At 34.5% G+C, this 15,085-nt stretch overlaps 1 protein-coding gene and 1 long non-coding RNA gene across 5 annotated transcripts in view; one reads left to right on the top strand and one right to left on the bottom strand.

The window, feature by feature from the left end:
• The window catches only part of PPP2R2A (protein phosphatase 2 regulatory subunit Balpha), an 85,477-nt gene extending 71,650 nt beyond the window's left edge, over positions 1-13,827 (top strand). For all 4 annotated transcript variants that reach the window (XM_077868776.1, XM_077868778.1, XM_077868779.1 and 1 more), the window contains 6 exons: positions 3,175-3,287; positions 3,986-4,163; positions 5,260-5,424; positions 6,585-6,754; positions 9,652-9,743; positions 12,828-13,827. In XM_077868776.1, coding sequence (XP_077724902.1) covers positions 3,175-3,287; positions 3,986-4,163; positions 5,260-5,424; positions 6,585-6,754; positions 9,652-9,743; positions 12,828-13,107 — 998 coding nt within the window. In that variant the 3' untranslated portion in view covers positions 13,108-13,827. The remainder of the gene's footprint in view (positions 1-3,174; positions 3,288-3,985; positions 4,164-5,259; positions 5,425-6,584; positions 6,755-9,651; positions 9,744-12,827) is intronic.
• LOC144296012 (uncharacterized) overlaps positions 1-15,085 on the bottom strand; it is a 77,042-nt gene that overhangs the window by 22,780 nt on the left and 39,177 nt on the right. The gene's annotated exons all lie outside the window — the stretch shown is intronic.

The following is a 15,085-nucleotide window of genomic DNA, read 5'->3' as shown; positions in this document are numbered from 1 at the left end:
AACTCCTAAAGGGAGGTGGTGGAAAATAGCATGAAACATCCCCCACCTTTGATTGACTAAAAATAATCTCACTTTGGTCTTATATGGATTTCCCATGGTCATCATCAACCGTCCAGTGTTTCCCAGGTCATTTTTATTCACAGAACTTCACAGTGGCCTCCTTACAATTTTGGTTCATTTAATTTATCTTCACGTAACTTTATTCTCTTTCATCTCCTTTTGCTTTCTCAGAGTTTTCCACAATTCTTCCACATTGCAAAATGTCCACCTCTAACCTATTGACCGTGGATCTTGAATATATGAGTAATACAGAGTTTACCAGTAAATACCTTGTGTTTTAACAGCTGTTAATAAGTTTTTTAATAACAAAGCTACATTCATTCCCACAAGGAAACTTGGTAGATGGTTTTCCCTGTCCTACTCTCTCTTTATGGTGAGAGAAACACTGGGACTTTTGGACTTCTGGAATACTCTTTACTCATTAGTATTGACAATGTAGGGAAACACCATAGAGCACTCTTAACCTTTTGGAAATGACAGATTTCTTTAAGGAATCCAATAATACTCTTACAGAAAAATACATATATTTACATAATTTTGCATGTAGTTCTATGGAGTTTGATTATTGTCACATACTTCTAGTTGGCCAAAAACTACAGTTAATTAAATCACTACTATAGAGCTTAATTTTGACTTTTTAAAAATTTGTCCTAATTATTAAAATATTTTATTTCTGACATGCCTTGTTTCCAAGCATTGCACTGAAATTGTATAGTACTTTTCTATCCTGTGTTTATGCTATTAAGTTTTTTAAACCTCTTAAGTGACAAATTTTATCACATAAAATTTTTTTTAAAGTGTAGCATATTTTTAAAAATCTGTTTATTCAGTTCTTCGTGATTTAAAAAAAATTAATTTTCTTCCTAAAACACTATTAGAAACCACAAACTAATTACATCTTATTTGAAAATTTTGATAAGTGCATGGTGATTTATCTGGACCTTTGGTAAGGATGATGAATTTGTACAGGGCACAAGGCAGTTATGGGGGTTGGGTGAAGGGAAGCTTTTCATCCTTATTTTTAGATACTCCCAAAATAATGAGTTTAGGCTTGACTTATTAATAACATTTGGGGACAAGTAAAATATCCTAAAATATATAGATCTTTACCTAACTTATATTTTATATGTATATCTATAAAATAAACATAGTACATAGAAAACACATACAACTTAACTTCATGATAATTCTAACCAAGATCACTAGGGTTTAGATGAAATATTAGATTACAAGTTAGTAAAGTTAGCAGTTCTTTTCTGCTTATACTCCTCTTTGTAAAGGTTATTCGCAGAGGTAGCTAGCATGCTCTTCACCACCAGACGGAGAGAGGTGGCAGGGCTACAGGAGTCCCTGCTACCTCTCTATATGATAAAATTTTATAAAGTATCTCTATACGCTATTTTTAAAAATTGTACCAAATTGCTTATGAAAGGACCATTAAGAATGATAATGAATGCAATTTTAGGATTATAACACAAAGCATTAAATAAACATGCATGAGTCTGTAATGATTTTTTTTTGTAATGATTTAAATAAACAATTAGTTGAATAAATAAGCAGGGAGGGGAGATGCTTCTTACAGGAGAATTTCAAATAATATTTGGATGGATGCTTCTCCTTATAGGGACTGTAACTTGGTTCTTCTTTAAGTGTGGACTGGACTTAGAGATTCATTTCCAAAGAATAGAGTATGAGAAGGGGGAAATTAGTAACTGTGCAATGGAGAAATCTGGCAGATACTGCCTTAACCAAGTGAACAGAATTATCATCACCAGTGGAAAAGTAATGTTGATACCATGTATACCTTCTTTTCACCTCTGGTATTCTTCCTAAAAACCCAGTGATCCCAGTCTGATCATGAGAAAACCGCAGATATACCCAGTAGAGGGACATTCTTTAGTACTTTACTGCTGCTTCTCAGAACTGTCAGGATGACGAAAAATAAGAAAAGTCTGAGAAATTGTTAAAATGAGAGAGACTAGGGAAACTTGACAACTTAATACACTGTTGTTTGGATCCTGGCATAGAAAGGGATGTTAAGTAGAAAACCTGGTGGATTCTGAGTAAAGTCTGGAGTTCAGTTAGTAGTAACATACAATGTTAATTTCTTGGTTTTAACAATCATACCTGTGGTGGCGTAAGATGTTGACATTAGAGGAAATTAGATGAAAGGTATAATGGAAACACTGCTATCTTTGCAACTTTATTGTAAGTCTAAACTTGCTCCAAAATAAATGTTCATTATAAAAATACTATTTTATATATTCTTGATACCCACAAATTTTGTCTTAAAAATTTGGGGACATAGCTTTATTTTATTAATTATTTTAAAGATTTTATTTATTTGATAGAGAGCCAGAAAGCATAAACAGGGGTGGGGAGAGTGGCTAGCAGAGGGAGAAGTAGGGAGCTTGATGCAGGGATTGAACCCAGGGCCTCAGGATCATAACCTGAGCTGAAGGCAGGAGCTTAACCAACTAAGCCACCCAGACACTTCAGGACATAGCTTTAATTGGTCTTTTTTTTTTTTTCAGACTCTGATGCCAACTTGACTTGAATCCTTAATACAACAGGGAAGGATTTAAACAGAGGCATCCAGTCTGTAAAGGAATTTGTTGAGTCTTTGGTAGGATCTGCTAGGAAGTATGGGACCAAGGGAGATAGATACTCCTCTCTCATTTTTATTCTAAATTATAGGCTATCTTAATAAGTCTGCCATTTATTTTCTTTTAAAAATAAAATATTAAGTATATATATGTATGTGTATGTACAGATATATAGGTGCTTATATACACACACACAACTTTTCTCCCCTCTAGCTTTAATTATTTTTAAAGGACAAGAGCCTGACTGTAACTTGATTTTAATATCAAATAGTACTTTGACTGTCATTAACATAAAATTTGTGATGTCTATACTGTATTTCTATGTATATGTGTTTTTTATTCACTGGGTAATAGGAAATTTGTTTTTTATTAAGTCATGTAAGAGATTTTATTCTTGAAATCCTTTTAGGTAAAAAATGAAATAGCATGTTTAAATGTGCCTTAAATGTTTTTCTTCTATTAGTATTGCTGGGGTTTTTTTGAGGACTTTTTTCATTTTTCTCTCCAGATAAAACAATAAAATTATGGAAAATCAGTGAAAGGGACAAAAGACCAGAAGGGTATAACTTGAAAGAGGAAGATGGAAGGTATAGAGATCCTACTACAGTCACTACACTACGAGTAAGTACTTAAGAAAAAAATAATGGTAATTCTGATGCTTAGGTTTCAGTATCTATATTATATATTCTAGATCCTGAGCAGAACTTGGATAGGATTAACTATAATCTGCACCCCCGTCCCCCAACAACTTTATAACCAGATAGGACATTAAAAACTCCTCTGTTTTAAACAACTATGTCTCGCAGAGAGGTCCCACTGTGCCAGGGGCTGACCCAGGACCCAATACAGACTATGCCACACACTTTTGTCCTCATGGTTTGAATGTCAGCTATTACAACTTTAAGTTTCAAGATTAATTTTCTTTGAGATCAGAAAAGTAGAAATGGACCAGATACTGTAGTTGCAGCTAAGAATTACCAGGAATTAGATGCTTTGAGCTAATTTCCTTCTTAGCCACTTCAAACCAGAACATTTAGCTTTGCAAATCTCCAGCCAAAGATTTGAACTAGAAATAGAAAGCACAGTAAATCCTAATAGTATTCCTATCAATAAAAGAAATCAATAAATTGACCAAATTACTAATTTTTCTCCCTCATTTTAACATTTTAAGGATCAGCATCAGTTGCTTTATAAAACTAAATCTGTGTAATATAGTACATTGTTACCTCAAAAACTAGGATAAAGAACTGAACTTTAAATGCTGTTGTAAATAGTGAGCATTTTGTAATGACCATTTTTTTCCTGTGTCTTATTGACAGGTGCCAGTCTTTAGGCCCATGGACCTAATGGTTGAGGCCAGTCCACGAAGAATATTTGCCAATGCTCATACATATCACATCAACTCAATTTCTATTAATAGTGATTATGAAACATATTTATCTGCAGACGATTTACGGATTAATCTTTGGCATCTGGAGATCACAGACAGGAGTTTTAGTATCCATTTGGTTTCTTTTTTTGGTGTTTGGTAAAGAAGGCATGTTGTGCCCATACTACATTTATTTTCATCTCTCCTTTTATTTATTCTCTTTATAGTAGCTTCTTACTTTATGCCCCTTTTTCTTTGTGTTTAAGTGACTAGACAGTGAGGGAAGTTCTTTGATAAAGAGCATAATGTATTAATAGGATTCTTAGTATTTTAAGTACTATTAGACTAAGTTCAGTACTTCATACTAAGTACTTTGCTATGATACCGTGTATATTAAATACTGTTATACCTATAAAAATAGGCATTTTTTTAATGGTTGAGTTTTTTATAAAACAAATTTATGGAGTACTATTCATTAAAAATGTAATTACAAAAATATTCTTAGTAGAGTTACCAAAGAAATTCATATCTGTTATGAAGTGTTTGCAGTTATTATTGCTAGTGTTACTGTTTTATGTATTTTTAAGTAGACATCATTTGAAAAATCAATAGTTTACTGTAATTTATACTCTATCCACAGTATCTAAAAGAGCTTGTTTCTGTGTAGCATTACCAGTCTAGTTAGTGGAAAGTCCTATTTACTAACCATTTATATATTTTTTTGTTCTTTTCTAGTTTTTTTAATTGGGTTTATATATATTCTTTTTTTTGGGGGGGGGTAATTCTTTTAAAGCACCTTTTTTGTTATTAAATGAATCCACTCCTTTGTGGTGCAGATAGGTTCCCCTTTTTGCCCCCTTAAAGTTTTTTACTTTTGTTTTATTTGGAATGTACACTAAGTCCTATTAATATTTAGGAAAATAAACTTACCAGTCTTTTCCTTATGGCTTCTGAGATTTGTATCATACTCAGAAAAAAGGGCCCCTCTTTTAATTATTTTTTTTTTAGGCCCCTCTTATTTTAACATGATTTCTTCTGAGGTTTTTTTTTCCCCCAAGCATTAGAAGTTCTGATTCCTCTGGGATTTATACTCCTATAAGGAGTAGAATCCAATTCAGAATGAATATTTGTGTTTAAGTTTATGAATGAATTTTAGGTTTGAGAAATGTAGAATTATATTGCCCTTTTTCTTAAGTGGAAATTCCTTAATAAAATGCTATTCAGATATTGTGGATATCAAGCCTGCCAATATGGAAGAGCTAACTGAGGTGATTACGGCAGCAGAATTCCATCCAAACAGCTGCAACACGTTTGTATACAGCAGCAGTAAAGGAACTATTCGGTTATGTGACATGCGGGCCTCTGCCCTCTGTGATAGGCATTCTAAACGTAAGTATACTGTGTCTTTTTTTTCAAGTGCTGTTTTCTGTTTTTGAAACTGTGACTAACTTAGATAGGTTTACAAGTCTAAAAACCTGTGTGCGCAGGGCCTCCTGTACCTTTTGGTAAGCTTTCTGACTCTACATGAGACATTGTATGTTATTCTACTGGAAGAACATAAAAGGCTTTCTTGGGAGCATGTCTGTTGATGTCTCAGTGGATATATTTTTATTTTTATTTATTTATTTTTTTTATAAGAATTTTTTTTAATTTTTTTTTTAATTTTTTATTTATTTATGATAGTCACAGAGAGAGAGAGAGAGGCAGAGACACAGGCAGAGGGAGAAGCAGGCTCCATGCACCGGGAGCCCAATGTGGGACTCGATCCCGGGTTTCCAGGATCGCGCCCTGGGCCAAAGGCAGGCGCCAAACCGCTGCGCCACCCAGGGATCAAATGGAATGTTATTTTCGAGTAACTTGGGGTTGGGCTTTCCAGGTCTCAAGTAAAGTAGTTCTTTTCTTCCCTCCTAACCTCCCTTCTCTATTTTCCTCCCACCCTTTCTTTATTGCTTTCTGTTTTGAGCTTTCTAGGAAGACTTTTCTGAGAAGAGATTTCCTTGGTTTAAAAAAAAAAAAGTTTGAAAAAGCACTGGGTTAAAAAATTAAGGGGTTGCATTATTATTGTCTTCATGTTGTTGAGTATTTTTTAAATTCATGGAAATTGGTACATGTCTGTTACCAAAACAGTTCTACCTGGCCATAAAAAAAAAATAAAATGTAAAAATAAAATAAAATGTGGTATACATTTGGGTGGTGTGTTCCCTTGTGGTGACAGTACAGGCAAAGTCATGGAGGTATATACAGAACAAACCCAGTGCACTTTGAAGTCCGAAGTCCTGGATGTGCCTGGTTCTGCTAAATCAGCTGTAGGCCCCTGGAGCATACTATATATACTTTGTATCTTTGAAGTCAATGTTAAGTCATTCCCCTTAAGAAACTTACAGGGAGGTTATGTTCTTATAGTCAATGTTTTTCAGTTCTGTACTAGCCTATCATCTCTAGCTCACTCTTAGGAGGTTTGTGAATGGTTGTCTCAGCAAGGGCTTTGTTGAAGCCAGAATGTTCTACAACTTGCTTTTTTTTTTTTTTTTTTTTTTTCTTGTTTTTAGTGTTTGAAGAACCTGAAGATCCCAGTAACAGGTCTTTTTTTTCTGAAATCATCTCCTCGATTTCCGATGTAAAATTCAGCCATAGTGGTCGATATATGATGACTAGAGACTATTTGTCAGTCAAAATTTGGGACTTAAATATGGAAAACAGGCCTGTGGAAACATACCAGGTATTTATAGTTTTCTTTCAATTAGCATATACCCTATTTACTTCTAAGTCTTTATAGAGGAGGATTTTGTACTATGCATTAATCCCAATACTGCATGGTTGACCCTTAGGCTTTTTCTATAATTTGTGTTGTCTCTTCAGTTAAAGTGTGATATTGCTACCAGTTTGGTTCAATATTGACCATTTTTTCCCCCACCACTGTCTACATTAATTTTTTTTTTTTTTAGATTTTATTTATTTATTCTTGAGAGACACAGGCAGAGGGGGAGAAGCAGGCTTACTGCAAGGATCCCGATGTGGGACTTGTCCCTGATCCTGGGATCATGCCTTGAGCCAAAGGCAGACGCTCAACCACTGAGCTACCCAGACTCCCTATCTACATTACATTTAAAATGAGGAGGGAAAAGTACTCTCATAAGGTGTAGGTGGGGAAGAGAATTAGGGAGAATGGCCAGTCCTAGTAGAGATGTCCTGGTTGGAATATGTGGAATAGTTGAACTAGAGCTTATTAATCTTGGCATGCCCAGTGAAATAGACTGGCATTCTGCCTTTTGGCTCTTAAGCTAAAGGAGAAGAGCTTGAAAGCCCAGAGGATGGCTTGAGTTGTTTAGCTGTCGGTTGTAGAATGTTAGTTCAGCCAGCCACACTACTATTGATTCCCCTATCCTTTTCTTCTGGAAAAGAGAATAAAGAATAAAGACATGCACAGCCAGGGACAGGAGCCCAGGTGGGGGCAAACAGAAGCCTGAGGTAAGCCCTAGACTACAGTGTAGAAGACACTTGAACACTGTGTAAGAATACAGAATTTATAAATGGTATCTTCTTTATGTTGTGTGTTTTCCATAAAATAAGAACGATGTTTCTCAAACTTTTTAATCCTCTTTGACAAACGTAAACTACTTAAGACTCTACCTTAATGGTATTTGAAAGTTTAAAATAAGTGCTATGTTGAAACAAAAGCCAAAGGGATACATCCTGCTTTGTTTTCAAATTACATTTGTGTAACTTCCAAGATTGTGATCTGTGTCCTGGGTGGTTCTCACTATCACCGCCACTGCCACCACCACCCCCTGGTTGCCATTGTGAATAATTGATTTGAACCTAACTTCATAGTCTTTTAAAATTGGTGAGAAACCCTTGTATGTGCATTGTCTGTGCATTCTAAAACTTTGCTGAATTATGTTTTACCTGATTTGCAGGGGATTTTTTTGCCTATACTGAAATTGATTAGTGATTCAGAGTAGAGTCCCATTTTATACTCAGTGTATGCAGATTCAACTGTTGTTGGATTTATATGAACAACTTACTGAGCTGTGTGTAACTAAAGAATATTTTGATTTTTGCCTTCTATCCTGACCGTATGTGGGCTGCAGTTCCTTAGTGTTTACAAATTTGTGCTTTATGTCACATAGACATGGCCTGAATCATTCCAGTATACTTAAAAAGTTGAAATGGACACTTAAAGTGACTTTAGGTTGTTTTATAAAGAATAGAGAATTCTAAGCATTTAGAAAGTAATTATTTTCTATCATTGATTCTTTTTTAAGGCTCTCTGTAAGTAAAAACAGTAAGATTGAGACAACACCCCCCCCCCCCATCATAACAAGAACTTTGGAACTTTCCTGTTTTGTAATTTCAATGTTAAGATTGAAATGCTTTATTTCTCAGAATATATTTTTAAATACCAGATTTATTGTTTAGTTTATCCCCTTGTGAAATACTAGGAAGTATAGAGTTATACCTCAAAAAATAGGTCCATTTTCATTAAGTTCTAATATTTTACAATTTAAAAGAATATCAAGTGATAAATTTTTTTCAGTGATGCATACATTGAGTAACTATATACAAAATGATTCTTGAGCAACATGGTTTGAACCATGTGGATATACTTTATACATGGGCTTTTTCCTATAAAAATAAATACAGTACTGCAAATGTATTTTCCTTTTGGTTTTCTGAATACTTTCTTTCCTCTGGCCTACATTGTTAGAAGAATATGGCATGTAATACATATTACATATAACATACAACATAAGTGTTAACTTTGTTATCAGTAAGCTTCCCCAGCCAATTGTAGGCTATTGATAGTTCAGTTTCAGGTAGCCAAAAGTTACATGGGGATATTTATATATTTTTAAAAGATTTATCTATTTATTTGAGAAAGAGAAAAAGAGCATGAGCAGGAAGGGGCAGAGGAAAAGGGGGAGAGAATCTGAAACTGATACCATCTTGAGCATGGAGCCCGACAGAGGGCTCAATCTCAGGACCCCAAGATCACACCCTGAGCTGTAACCTAAGAGTGGGACCTTAACCATCTGTGCCACCCAAGCGCTGCTGTATGCACATTTTTGACTGTGCAGGGGGATTAGTGCCCCTAATCCTCAAACTGCTCAAGGGTCCGTTATGATTTATCACCAAACCAGGCTGTGCATAATGATAATGTAGACTTCAGTCATTTATACCCAGAAAATGGTATTTAAAAAGGAAGTAAAACATAATAATGAGTGTTATTTATCAGCAGTTAATGGACTGAAAAAAACAAATAACATATTCAACTATTGCTATAATAGTCTTTATTTTCTTATCTGTACCATTTAAAAATTTTTCTAGCCTATTTTAGTCCAACTTATAAAGAATTCATGTGTCATGCCCAAAGGGTATTTTTCTTTGTCCTACAGTAGGAAAATGTGTGTTCATGGAAGGGAGCTCATTTGTTTGTGAAAAGGATAAAATGCCTTTGTTGTTACTAAGAATTGAGTTTTAATAAGATTACAGAGTATTATGTGTCTATATATCCTTAAAAAATGAGTTATTTAAATCATTTTTCTAATATCACTTAACAGATCTTGAGTTGTAAATAAGTATATCTATCGTAATATATTTACATTTAAAACCCAGGTTCATGAATACCTCAGAAGTAAACTTTGTTCACTGTATGAAAATGACTGCATATTTGACAAATTTGAATGTTGTTGGAATGGATCTGACAGGTAATTGATTTTAATTTGAACTTCTCATTCAAATGTGCATTTTACTGCAGGAAGGAAATATGCTATTTCACTTCTAGTATGGTTGCCACATTCACAAAAAAACGTAGCTTTTTTTTAGATTGACATAAGTTACAAATCCTCTTCATTTTCCCTCAGTTTGCTTGAAATAAATTCAGTAATCTTGTAGTAATAATAGCAGATGAAAATTAAACATTGTGTTTCACTAGGAAATATGAAAATACACAAAAAAGTCTAAATATCTTAGATTTAAATATCTTTAAATACTTTCCTTTTATGAATCAGATTAATGACAGTTTTGACGTGCCAATAATTAAAATGGTGAAATTTCATTTTGGTGGTTCCATCTCCTATGAAACAATTTTGAGAAATATTTTGGCAGTGGATAGTTCATGTGGAATGTTACACACCAGTTTTTCCAAATACATTAATATCTCATAGAAGTGGTAATTACTCTCTGTAATTTTAACCATATTACCATGAGTAATTAGGGTTTTTATAAGCCACAACTTTGCCATGGTGTATGATTCGTTTTTACTATATCATGGAAATGTATGCCATTATTTCCAAGGATAAAGTAAGTCTTAATCTTTCAGTTTTTCCTTATCAGTATTTACTATTTATTGTGTTCCAATAAAACAGATAATAACAAAAGAAAACATAATTTGGAATTACTTAAACTTGCCTTTCAAGGTCATTAAGGTACTTTTTATTTAATAGTTCAGTCAGTGAAGCTTGATAGCATTCAGGTTTCATGATGTGTTCTGTGTTATAGAGGATGCTAGAACTTGGATCATTTGTCTTTAGTATGGTTTTTAATATTACCTTTATCTGAATCTAACATGACACCCACAAATAGGCTGGCCACAGTAAACCAGACTAGGAACAAGCAAGCTTTTGCCTTTGAATGCCACTGCTATAACCGTAAGGCATCAGGAAGGGTGAGGGAAAGGGAAGAAGAGAAAGGAGAAATTCGCAGACAGGAAGAGAAGGAAGATACTGATACACTACGATCTGAGGCACTGCTACAACCAGCTCTTCCTCATGTTGTTGAAACATACTGTTGGCAGTTTTAAGTTACGTTTCATTATCAAAAAGGAATATTGATTTCCCTTAACGTTTAAGAACTTGTTTTGAAGTAATTTCAGATGGGGAGAAAAATTGTAAGAGTGACACAAGTCTTATTTAGTCCTTCCTCAGGTTTTCCTGTTACTGTTTGCTATGTCAGTCTCTTCTCTTTATTTCTATCTCTATAAAGACACACAAAAAGATACACATACTTTATTTGTGAACCAATTGGGAGTAAACTCCGACTTGGTGCCCCATTGCCCTTAAACTTGTTAATGAGTATTTTCTAAAAGAGTCTCTGCTATGTAATGACAGGCAGACCTCTAAAGCAGAACAGTTCCTGTTGGCACAGTCCTCCCATCAAATCTATGGAGTTCATTAAAATTTCACCAGTCCTCTTAGCCATGTCCTTCCTAGCAGAGAAAAAAATCCAGTTGAATATCCAGTCCAAAAGTAACATTGAGTTGTCCTATCTCGTTCTCCTTTAATCTGGAATGATAGTTTTTTATACTTTCCTTGTCTTCTGCAACTGTGACTTTAAAAAAAAAAAAAAAAAAAAAAAAACAGGCCAATGATTTTATAGGATATTGCTTAATTTGAGTATTGTCAAATGTTTCCTTATGATTTAATTCAGGTTACACATTTTGGGCAGGTATACCACAGCATTTCTGAAATTCACAAATAGCCATAGACCTAGGTGTCCTAATCCATTAAAACCTCACAAATTCAAATAATACAAAAATGACAACCCAAATTACATAAATCATTTAAAAATAAATACAGTTGTATTACCCTTAGGTCCATACACCAGTTTGAGTTTGATTAAAATGTCAAGTGTCCTTTGGAGGAATTGACATTACTGAATAGATGGTAATCCTTTGTGTTTCACGTATGACCTATATAATGTATGATACTTGTAAATAGTCTTTTTAAAGCATTAAACAGTTCCTTGATATTCTATAACCTTATTCACGATAGCAATTTAAACCATGGGGGAAGAACGTGGTAAGTAACCATAGCACCAGACACTTCCTAACTTTTTTTTTTCCCTAAGATTTTATTTATTTATTCATGAGAGAAAGAGAGAGAGGCAGAAACACAGGCAGAAGGAGAAGCAGACTCCCTGTGGGGAGCCTGTTGCGGGACTCAATCCCAGAACACTGGGATTACGACATGAGCCAAAGTTAGATGCTCAACCACTGAGCCACCCAGGTACCCCAGGCCCTTTCTAAATGAACAGTTTCAAACTTGTGAGGTTTTGCTTATTGGCTACTTTAAAACTTAGCAAATGTTGAGCAGTGATGGATGGAAAGTTGAACTGACAGAACTACCTTGGGTAGGGTTAAAAATATTTGTCCCCCCGCAAAAAGTGCTTAAATTGTATTTGATGTTACAGGTAAAATGATTTCCTGCTAATACAAAATTTATTTTCTACTCTCTTAATATTCTCAGTAGGAGATTTCTTGAAAGCATCCTTAAGCTAGGATTATCCCAGCCAGAGAAGGTCCTGGGAATGAATTCCATAGTTTATAATTTAAATCACAAAATAAAGCATTGGTTTCTGATGAACAGTTACATACTTTGAATTTTGAAGGGTTTCAGAACCTTTGAGCCAACAGTTGGCTGATACTTCAAGAATGTACCAGTGTGGTTAATCACATAGCCTGTAGTTGCGAAAACATTCAGCAGAGGTTATTTCAGTACTACTAAAAAGCAATAATTGAGAATACACCCAGCTTTAGTGATAGTTTTGGTCGTCATGAAAAGGAGTCATTAATAGAAATCCAAGTTAACTAGCACTAACTAGTACCAGACTAGTTCTAGTTTGTTTGAATGATTGGTCCCTTGGTTGGTGTCAACAGCCCTCCCCCTAAATCCAAATCTGCTTGAAGTAGCTATTTCCTGTGGAGTAATAGGCTAGGTTTCATCACTGAATCATTTTACTGAAGATAAACTTCTGTTCATTTATTTGACTTCATACTCTGTTTACTTTTACAGTGTTGTCATGACCGGATCTTACAATAATTTCTTCAGAATGTTTGACAGGAACACCAAGCGAGACATAACCCTAGAGGCATCACGCGAGAACAACAAACCTCGCACGGTTTTGAAGCCACGTAAAGTCTGTGCAAGTGGCAAGCGAAAGAAAGATGAAATAAGTGTTGACAGCCTAGACTTCAACAAGAAAATCCTTCATACAGCCTGGCACCCCAAGGAAAATATCATTGCTGTAGCTACTACAAACAATCTGTATATATTTCAAGACAAAGTGAATTAGGGTTGGCATTCCCAACAGAAGAGCCCACTTCCTGCTTAGTTGAGATAGTTGAATCTAGCATTCGTACCTAAAAAAGAGAGAGGTCCATTGTGGCGCCCTTTTCCAGTGTTTGACAATGTGCCATTCGACAACACATTTTTTATAGCTACATGGAGAGATCTCTGTGGATTCATCACTGTGGTGTTCTCCATGTCTGCTAGCCATGTAGGTAAGGGTAGGGCACTTTTAATTTAAATGACTTCTTGCACCATCTTGCCTAATGGACTAGATTGGACTGTATCAACATTGATTTACTCCACTTTTTATGCCTTCCATTGTGATGACGTCAAACACAGTGAAAGCCTTCAGTCATGCTTATGGGATTTAATTGTGTATCCTCATTACTGTATCATTTGTGGGGTACACCCCTCCCCCCTTTTTTAAATTAAATACAGCTCATTCTTACTGTGGCTTGTAGCATTCCTCCTCTCTGGCCTCCTGGACTCTTCCCCTTCATCTCTTTTACCCTTGCCCCCTCCACCCAGTCTTGGTGGTGGTATATTAAAAAATGAAAGAACGAAAGCACACAAAATGAGTCAGTTTGGGGTCAGTGGTAAAGGGGGTATATGTTGCGAACAAATGTTTTAATAACAGTTGGCTGTAATCACTCCTTGCCGTGTCTGGCACCGAAAATAAGGAAAAAAATACTACTACTGAATAAAAGTGACAAAGAATGGAGAATCTGGTTTTCTTTTTTCTTTTTAATCTACCTCTTTAAGCCAATATTTTGTGTCATACTTTTGGGCGCAGTGAAATGAAATGAGTTTCCATTGTTTAATTGGTATTTTTGTTAATTATCTCTAAGAAGTGTTCTTTTACATGGTGAAGGAGAGGTCTTGGTTCTGTATGAACATGTTTTAAATATATATTGGTATTACTAAGGATTTCACAATCTATAAATTGCTAGAGATTTTTTTTTACTGTGGTTATAAGAGTATTGGATACATTGTATCTACACTTAACTCATCTGTTAATGAAATTGTTGTAAATGGAAACCAAATTTGTAGAACTTCATTTTTAAAGTCTTTTTACAGTGCTTAATTTCATTTTTGCCTTACTAAGTCAAAGACTTAAACTTTTTTAACAGGTTAAAACTTTTTTTGTCATTCAATCATAAAACATAAAACTATCCTCAAGTGATTTACAGATATAAAATTGACACTGCACTATTTTTTTTTGTATTTTACTGCTATCAAATCTGAATGAAATGTACTTTGCCGTAGATGTTTTTCCTCTATTTTTGGTTTTCCAAAGTATTAATATTAAAGACAAACTTTAAAGGTACAGTGTTCAAAAAGTGCTTAATGGACTCCAACAGCTGCCTCAAATAAAAATATAGTAATCTGTATATGATTACATTTCCCTTAAGTGGTGATACCTATCCAAAGATGAAGAGTACTCCTATTTTTAATAGGTAGAATGTACCTTTGTCAGTCTTGCAGAAGCTTTAATGAAGAAACAAATGGACTTTATTTTTAAAAATAAAAATTGAGTAGGCATTTATATTATTAGAGAATGGTCAGTGTGTTTTGGCTGAGCAGTAATAGACAACCTGGAATTTTAGAGGACTCTGAGTGCTTCTTCTATGTCCACTACCTATTGTTCTATTCTCATCAATGAAAAATGATTAGACAATTTGACCTTAATTCCCTCTACACTTATACAAATATTATGTTCTTGTAAGTTAACATTTTTAGCACACAGGAGAAATTTTATGTAATAAAATTACTGTATCTTTTGGACTTAACAAATTTGAATTTGTATTTAAACACATGATATGTCTGATAATTCTTAAAGTAATGGCACTTTTACTAACTTATTTGGGGGTCTTGGGTGCATTCTTAATTTGTGTTATTTGTTCTTCACACTTGACTTGGAGTGGGATATCTTCCTGCCACAGTATCAAGCGCTGATACTTGTCTCTGATCATGCAGTGTTC

Source organism: Canis aureus, chromosome 24, assembly GCF_053574225.1.
Source record: "Canis aureus isolate CA01 chromosome 24, VMU_Caureus_v.1.0, whole genome shotgun sequence".
NCBI classification, from domain to species: Eukaryota; Metazoa; Chordata; class Mammalia; order Carnivora; family Canidae; genus Canis; species Canis aureus.
The sequence above is the reverse complement of the archived record's forward strand: the minus strand, read 5'-3'. Positions and strand labels throughout refer to the sequence as shown.